The sequence below is a fragment of the Lottia gigantea genome, assembly GCF_000327385.1.
Source record: "Lottia gigantea unplaced genomic scaffold LOTGIsca_38, whole genome shotgun sequence".
Lineage (NCBI taxonomy): Eukaryota > Metazoa > Mollusca > Gastropoda > Lottiidae > Lottia > Lottia gigantea.
Window position 1 is genome coordinate 2,173,108 of NW_008709295.1, and position 8,412 is coordinate 2,181,519.

General features: G+C 28.3%; 6 protein-coding genes across 6 annotated transcripts in view; 3 read left to right on the plus strand and 3 right to left on the minus strand.

Annotated features, from left to right (window-relative positions):
* The window catches only part of LOTGIDRAFT_163249 (hypothetical protein), a gene marked incomplete at both ends in the record, with an annotated part of 3,171 nt that extends 1,825 nt beyond the window's left edge, over window positions 1–1,346 (plus strand). Inside the window, 2 exons of the mRNA XM_009059308.1 lie at window positions 227–424; window positions 559–1,346. Coding sequence (XP_009057556.1) covers window positions 227–424; window positions 559–1,346 — 986 coding nt within the window. The remainder of the gene's footprint in view (window positions 1–226; window positions 425–558) is intronic.
* A 1,254-nt stretch (window positions 1,347–2,600) lies between these two features.
* LOTGIDRAFT_163250 (hypothetical protein) lies at window positions 2,601–4,329 on the plus strand (the record flags this gene model as incomplete). Its single annotated transcript, XM_009059309.1, has 2 exons — window positions 2,601–3,177; window positions 3,254–4,329. 2 exons carry the CDS (start codon window positions 2,601–2,603, stop codon window positions 4,327–4,329), a joined length of 1,653 nt encoding a protein of 550 aa, XP_009057557.1.
* Window positions 4,330–4,520: 191 nt separating this feature from the next.
* On the plus strand, window positions 4,521–5,030 carry LOTGIDRAFT_163251 (hypothetical protein; the record flags this gene model as incomplete). Its single annotated transcript, XM_009059310.1, has 1 exon — window positions 4,521–5,030. One exon carries the CDS (start codon window positions 4,521–4,523, stop codon window positions 5,028–5,030), a length of 510 nt encoding a protein of 169 aa, XP_009057558.1.
* Window positions 5,031–5,790: 760 nt separating this feature from the next.
* On the minus strand, window positions 5,791–6,513 carry LOTGIDRAFT_163252 (hypothetical protein; the record flags this gene model as incomplete). The annotated part of the gene is made up of 1 exon (XM_009059311.1): window positions 5,791–6,513. The coding sequence occupies one exon, from the start codon at window positions 6,511–6,513 to the stop codon at window positions 5,791–5,793; it is 723 nt and encodes a 240-aa protein (XP_009057559.1).
* A 541-nt stretch (window positions 6,514–7,054) lies between these two features.
* Window positions 7,055–7,753, minus strand: LOTGIDRAFT_163253 (hypothetical protein; the record flags this gene model as incomplete). The annotated part of the gene is made up of 1 exon (XM_009059312.1): window positions 7,055–7,753. The coding sequence occupies one exon, from the start codon at window positions 7,751–7,753 to the stop codon at window positions 7,055–7,057; it is 699 nt and encodes a 232-aa protein (XP_009057560.1).
* Window positions 7,754–7,991: 238 nt separating this feature from the next.
* LOTGIDRAFT_163254 (hypothetical protein) overlaps window positions 7,992–8,412 on the minus strand; it is a gene marked incomplete at both ends in the record, with an annotated part of 4,819 nt that continues 4,398 nt past the window's right edge. Inside the window, one exon of the mRNA XM_009059313.1 lies at window positions 7,992–8,196. Coding sequence (XP_009057561.1) covers window positions 7,992–8,196 — 205 coding nt within the window. The remainder of the gene's footprint in view (window positions 8,197–8,412) is intronic.

Sequence of the window (8,412 nt, forward strand, 5' to 3'; positions counted from 1 at the left end):
TCCTATTTCTCTCCTCGGCACTCCTAGGAAAGGTATTTGGTTTAGATATGAATAATTTTACCATAACTAATTTAAAGTTACCTGAAAATGATTATGATGCTGTTCACAAGAAATATTTAATGGATCAATTAAATTTAATTGAAGTAAATAAAGAACATTTAAACGAAAGAATAGGCGATGTGAAGTTTTATTGAAGAACAATTACTTATAGATAATGTTAAACCAGGTATAAGTGAAGAAAAATTAACTGAATTAGAAACCAAACTCGATGATAATAGTGAAATAGATGCTATTCAAAAAAAATTACTAAATTTAGTAGATAAAACTCAGTTACAAAATTTAAAATCATTAATATCTAAATTAGATGATAAGATAACTAAACAAAAAATAGATCTGAAACAGCTAATAGATAATATTATTCCAGGTATGAATGAAGATGAATTAGCCGCATTAGAAACCAAACTCAATGACAATAGTGAAATAGTCGCCATTCAAAAACAATTAGACAATCTAGTAGATAAAACTCAGAAAGTTTAAGTTCATTATTATCGAATTTAGATGATAAGGTTACAAAGCAGAAAATAGTTCTTAAACAATTAATAGATAATATTAAACCAGGTATAAGTGAAGAAAAATTAACTGAATTAGAAACTAAACTTAATGATAATAGTGAAATAGTCACTATTCAAAAACAATTACTCAATCTAGTAGATAAAACTCAATTAGAAAGTTTAAAATCATTAATATCTAATTTAAATGATAAGGTTACAAAGCAGAAAATAGTTCTTAAACAATTAATAGATAATATTAAACCAGGTATAAGTGAAGAACAATTAACTGAATTAGAAACTAAACTTAATGATAATAGTGAAATAGTCACTATTCAAAAACAATTACTCAATCTAGTAGATAAAACTCAATTAGAAAATTTAAAATCATTAATATCTAAATTAGATGATAAGATAGAAAAACAAAAAATAGACCTTAAACAACTAATAGATAATATTAAACCAGGTATAAGTGAAGACACATGGCAACAGGAATCAACTGCTCTAGAAACTAAATTTAAAACTGAATTAAAAAAAGAACTAACAAATATTAATCAACTGATACAAAATATTTATGATAGTGAGATTCAACAACAGATAACTATTATTAATAACGAAATTTTAAAACAGGAAAAAAATATAGCCACATTAGAAAAACATCTCAAGGAAAATAAAAAATCATATTATTTCAATCTTCCAGTTTTCAGTGTGAGAAATACTGAACGTATTCCTACAGGTGAAACAACATATCACTTGGAAGGATATGGATTTATATTAAAAATAAAAGTATTTTCATAAGTGGAAACGTTAAAAACATATTTGATGATTCAGGAAACTTTTCTTTCCGAGGTAAAGCTCTAATTGCATTTTTTTTCCTGCAAAAGTTAAAATCGACTCAATCTTTTTCTCTCACCCATCTAACTATTTTAACGCTCGTAAGATTTTCGAATTTATCAAAGATGATGCTGAAAATAAAGATTTGGAAGTTAACGATGAAAACAACAAGCCTAATCATATGTATGAAATTAAAACAAATATATTGACATCTTTAGATTGTCAATAATACCAGACAATGACAGCGATATTCTTTCAACAGGTAATTTTGATATGATATTAAAGACGGTAAGCTCACCGTCGATGAACATTATTAGAAATCCAACTCCGCAAAAACCACACACAATAAAAAGTTATACGTTTTTAAGAACATTAGACTTTGAATATGTAAAACTATATTTTGTTAATACTAGTTTTTCACTCAATGTACGAAAATATTATCCTGATTTATTTACCTCAATTGATATTCACAAAAGTCAATAAGATAAAGAATTTATAATATTTTCATCAATAATTGAACGTCATGAAGGAGATAGTAATAAAGAAGTTGGTGGAATATATACTTGTAGATGTAGTATAGAGATTAATATTGAAAAAAAAATTACAGTTCATCTAAATAAGATTAATAATTCGAAAGAAGAAATATCATTAGCATCTGTAAAAGTTACTATTTTTACACCCGAAGTAATGATAACAGATAAACGAAAAATAATAGGAGGAGGTATAGAGATTAAAGGGTTCCCTATTGTAAATATTGAGCAATATCCATCTTTTTCTTTATCAGAAATTCACTTAATTTAATGACTTAATAATGGAACTCGAAAGTAGACAACAATATATGATAGACAAACAAAACGAGTTAAAAGTAAAACTAGAATAGTATAATAAATGTAAGAAAAGATGGATTAGAATTGATTCTGTTTTCAAAAAACTGAGTGTAGTTCTAATAGTAGGAACAACAATTGCAACGGCTGTAACTGGTGGATTAATGGTTCCAATACTTATCCTAACTTTATTAGCAACAGCTACTGCTATTCAAACTTCATCTTGTGGGTTGATTGCTATACGTTATACATCAAAACAGAAATCTTATTATAAAAAGAAAACAGAAATTTTAAATTCATATCTTAATAAATTATTTATATTTTTCGAAAGATCAAGAGAAGATAAGAACATAACAATAGAAGAATTGGAATTAAAAAAGCATATATAAAAAATATGAATGAATCAATTGAAATTAATGATGATGAAACATTCATAGAAAACGTGTTATATTCAAATATTATCAAGAATATTTCTGATAAATTTTTAACATTTAAAGGACAAATTGAAATAGATGGAGAGATATTTCAAGATGGAAAGCACAAACAATTTATGAAACTTCTTGGTTTTAATGCCAAAACTTTTCATACTATCTTTAGAAATATGGAAGAAAAATCTGACCCTTCTAATTGGTACTTTACAGGAAGTATCTTTTTACTTGAAGACAATTTTAAAGAAATTAAAAGATCAAAAGTTGGAAGAGGAACTGAACTACTCAAAAATATAAATGAATATATAGGTGAAAATTGTTACATACCAACAGATGATAACTGTTTTATCAAATGTGTAAATTATGTTTTAAACAAAGATTTAACAAATGAATTTCAAAATTTCATCAATATTTTCTCAAAAGCAAATAGAAAAGGAGTGATGACATCTGCTAGAATTAATGAATTCAATAAGAAATGTGATATTACATTTCAAATTTATACTCATAATAATAGAAATTTGCGCCCCACAATTGTAAAAGGAAGTAAATTGGGTTTTATATTTACAAAACTCACATTTCTGTCTTTTAAGAAGAAATAGAAAAAGTTTGGGTATTAAAGAAATAGAAGATAATTATGAACAAGTATGGAAAACGTGTAGAGACGATAACGCAGTAACACAGGTTTCACCTCTGGAACTAAACGTGTTTTCAAGTATAAGTGATGCTGGGTTATTTGCTTGGGATTGTGAAACATATTCAGAAAGTGAAACGCGTAAAGCAATTCCTTATGCGTGTACGTTAATTAATTTAGAAAAAGTAAGAAAAATTTTAGACAGAATAAATAATCTCTTTCCAGATTTAAATCCTACAGATAATGTTCCAGAAGAATTTTATGATAAACTAATGAATATAGTAGAAATATTTGTAGGTACAGATTGTATAGTTCAAATGTTGAAATATTTAGGTCAATATGATAGAAAGAGATTAATATTAATTTCTCATAACGGTAGCAATTTTGATAACTGGATCGTGCTTAAAAATATAAAAAAACTAACACAATGCCCTTTAAAAACACCAAGAGGAATTCTATCTTTACTTTTATCTAACCCATACACAAATGAAGATTTACAGAAAAAATGGAAAAGACAGAAAGAAATAACAAGTAATAATAATTATTTACAACATATTAATTTCACATGTTCCTATCAACATGAAACATCTAGTTTAGCGGCGTGGGGTAATTCATCTAATCTACCAATGAATTTGAGAAAGATCACTGATATCGATATTGCAAAATACACCAAAGATAACTGGGAATCTTTAGGACACGAATGGGAACCTTACGCTAAAAGAGATACGTTATGTCTTGCAAGTTGTTTGATAAAACATAAACAAGTCACGAAAGAAGTTGTGAACCAAAATATGTCCAATAATCTAACGGTTCCATCTTTATCTTTTAAGGGTTGGTATTATTTGTATAATTACGATAAAGAAATAGTTGAAGAAGAATGGTATGAAACTACTAGAATGGTTGCGAAACATACAGAAAAAGAAAACGTAGAAAAGGTTTATTCGCACACTAACCCTTTTATAAGACGTTATCAGACATCAGACGATCTATTAAAGGAGGAAGAGTTTCGGCAAATAGAAAAATATTTGAAACGAACAAAATGGATGAAATTTGTAATGTATTAAAGGAATTTATTTCACAAAGTGAAACACCAAGTAAAACTGAAAGTATTTCACAAAGTGATAATTCACAAAGTGGAGCACAAATTGATAATTCAAGAAGAGATAACATAATTAATCTATTCAAAGAATACAGCGCGAGCACAAAAGACAAAACAGAAGTTAATTCAAAACTTTAAAAAAAATGTACTAAACTAATGGCATTTTATGCTAATGGTTTGTATGCTTCAGCAATATCGGATTTAGGCAGTGAATATCCAAAAGCAGAAAGTGGAAGACCTTTTCTACCAGAAGAAGAGAGAAAATTTTTAAAACTCTTCAATGAACAGAAATTTAGACCTAGAACAGCTATTTTAACAATGTGGTTTAAATATCCCAAACACATGTTCTTCCAACCAATACCAGCTAAAGATAATATCACTTTCACAAATAAAGAAGGAAAAAAGGAAACTTGGAGTAAAATCAGGTTTAGAAATGGTTTCTGTTCAGATGTTTTAACATCGGTCGATATTCAAGAAATAGTTAAAGCCGGTGGAGAAATTATTAGAATATTACATGGTATAGTATACGAAGAAAATTTTAAAAGTCCACCATATAGAGATTATATTTTAATTTTAAGAGATCTTAGAAATAAATATAAACGAGAAGGTAATATCGTAGGTAGTAATTGCATGAAATTATTAGGTAATTCATTGTATGGTAAATAGAAACACGAGAAATCATTTGTGGAATGAAGTAACTTGTCAGGCTAACTTCGACTCACATGTTAAAAACTATGAAAAAATAAATGAAACTCAATATTTCGTTGAGACAGAAATTGAAGAAAATGAGATAACTGCTGAAGATCACTCAACTAAATCTACAGGACTAACACCTAGTCATTTGGGATCATTCTTTTTATCTGACAGTAAAAAAATAATGAATAATTTCATTCATGTAATAAATGGATTTTATTAACCTGAAATATACTATACCGATACTGATAGTTTATACATTTCATCTAGAAATTGGGATAAATTAAATCGAGCTGAGTCGGTATCTGAAAATGAATGATTATGTTGATGGTGGAATGATATTTGGTTTATATTTAGTCAAATATAATATCATTCTAACTTATGATGGTGTTTTAAAAGAAAAGAAAACGTTTAAGGGTTATTCTAATAATAAGACAAGTGTAGAAGATTATATTCAGTTGGCTAGTGGACATGATGTGTCGAATGAATTTAATAAAAGATGGGAAAGGAGTTTCACGAATGGAGTAGTTATTCCAAAGGATGATGATAAACAAAAGAAAGTTTTTAGAAGTTATTTGAATCTTGTAAAGAGAAAACCACCAAACCGTGAAGGAATTATGTTTCCTTATAATGATAAAGAAGAGTATAGTTTTGATGAAAACTATGAATTTGATGATTTCGATTACCTATATAATCAAGAAGAGAATGAAGAGTGATTAATTACTCAATAAATTTAGTTCTTTTGTTTTAAATGAAGTTGAATTTCAATTTCTTCGTTACCAAAATCAATAAACCTATTTTTACCATCTTTGATTTCCAGATTTATATTTTTAATCATGAACGAATTAAGTGGTAAATATGTTGTTTGAAATGGTTTCTCTATAATTCTATATCCAATCGGTACAGTGAATGTTGGAATACTGTAAATAATCTGACGTTTGTGTTGATGGAAAAATCCACCGTTTATTAAATTACAGTAAACATTAATGACGTCGATATCATTCTCGATATTAGCTTTATGCGGCGCTAAAGTGGATTGTGTGTATATTTGCTTATCAAATCCTAATAAAGTATTCAAAGAATTTTCTACGTTGAAATCAACTTGACTCTTATTTCTCAATATCAATTTTATTTTGTTCAGATTCAAATTACCTTCGAATTCAATATTGTTTTTACCATTTGCACTTCCTCCATATTCAGATAGATATTCGTTTATGGCTACGTATTCATAGCTTCCTGGTAGTAAACTTATGGTTTTGAATGTAGCTCCGTTATCTGTTGATATTTTCATTTGGTTATTATTTTCGTTGATATTTCTAATGGAATTGTAAACAGAGAAATATTTTAATCCCAATTCATATTCTTCATTGCGATCGAGTTCGTACTCATAATCTAGAGACAATTTAATGTCTGATTTATTTGAAGTGATAACGATTAATTGTTCTTTATTTGGCATTTTTTCTTATCGTATGTAGAAATTCTGAGTATTCTACTAAATCCTTGTAATCGGCAATATTGTCACTTCGTGAACCAACATCCCCCCATTTATTAAATCTATTAATCCTTCTGTTAATATAAATATAAATTGTTTTGTATCGATTTTGAATATTGGTGAATTTCCACTAAATCTTATTCTAAATCCATTAAACAATAACCCCTCTTCATCAACGATTGGTGAAATGCTCTTTGGTAAATCTGGCTTTGGATTTGAAAAATAACGTTTTATATCATCTAAGGTCCTAATTATAATACCATCATATTCAATCGGTTCGGGGTGATGAGGTTCTATATAGGTTCTATAGGAGACTCGAGTCTCTTTTTTAATATCTTCTTGACTTTTTAATATTGGTTGAAATTGAGTTTGTAGAATTTCTGTTAATCCAAGTTGTTGTAATCTGTTATTTTCAACTTGGGTCTTTATTTTATTCTAAGCTTTGATATATTGTCTATTTCTTTTTATAATATTATTCCAATCACCCATTTTTAAAGAAATAAAATTAACATATGCCTGTCATAACCTGCAGGTTATATCCATGATCATCTGGGTTTCTCCATTGTGCTTTACAATCCTTTTTGAATGTATCTATATCCATTCCGTGATTAATTGACTGAATAATTTGAGATAAATCTTTGTCGTTCAATTCCAATAATAAAAAACAATTTGCATTTTTTCGAATCAACATTGCATCCATACCGTAGAAAGATTGGGGTTGGTATATGCAGTGACAATTGTGATGTCTTCCCTTAGTGAAGAATTCTTGTTGAACAGCTTGATTTCTTTGTGCTACACAGTCATCAACCACTATTAAGTTCTTTCGCTCACTATCAATTTTAGACAAATCTAAATCATTAACATTTTTCATAAGAAAAACTTTTATATCCGTTGGATTGAAAGATGGATTCTTTTCTTTTATATATGTATCTAAGATTTCTTTTATTTCTATATCATCGTTGTCTTCATAATATTTAAATATGTCCTGAACGTCTTTCTTTGGTATATATTCTAAAACTTTGAGGAATTGATAATACGATTGCTCTGGTGTTGTTGTGTAGATATATAATGAATCGAAATCTGAAAGTTTTGGTGTTAACATGTTAAAGATCAAATAAGTTTTCCCAGAACCTGAGCTTCCACAAATACACATGAGCATTGGGTTAATAGGAAACATTTCTGAATGATTAAATTTCTTTCCCATTTTTTTTGTTCCAAAAATCACTCCTTCTCCTTTATACTTTGAGAGAAAGATTCCCTCTCCAGAACGTTTGTTTTTAAAAATATACCATTACCCTTATATTTGACCTTCGTTTCTCCTGTGTCGATTTTATGTATTAGATTGCTTAATCCCTCTTTAACAGTTTTCTTGGTTTCTTCACTAAATCGATTTCCAAATTCTTTAACTGTCCCTAATATATCTGCTACTCCCGAACCTTGTGCTATCTTTTCCATTTCCATATTATGTCTACGTTTTTCACTTTTTTCAGCAACGCTGCTTTTTTGGCGTTGGCTGCTTTGACTGCGGCAGATATCCCACTAGTTGCTGCACCAGCCGCGGCCAGACCGGCAAATATCAAAGGTAGGAAAGGTAAAAATCCACCTTCCTTTACACTCTTATCAATTCTTTCAAAATCTATATCATCTCTAACGTTACAATGTTTATATTTATCGATAATTTTTTTTAGATATTTTAATCTTTTTACCATTGTAAGTTTTTGTAGTTGGTGATTCCGTTTCGACAGCTTCTATTATTCTTTTTACTAAAGTTTCTGGTTTCATTTTTAAGAGGGTAATTTAAATGATTATTCTATACGAATCATCCGTCTGTCGGATATTTTAATTAAATGTTTTGCTTCTTCC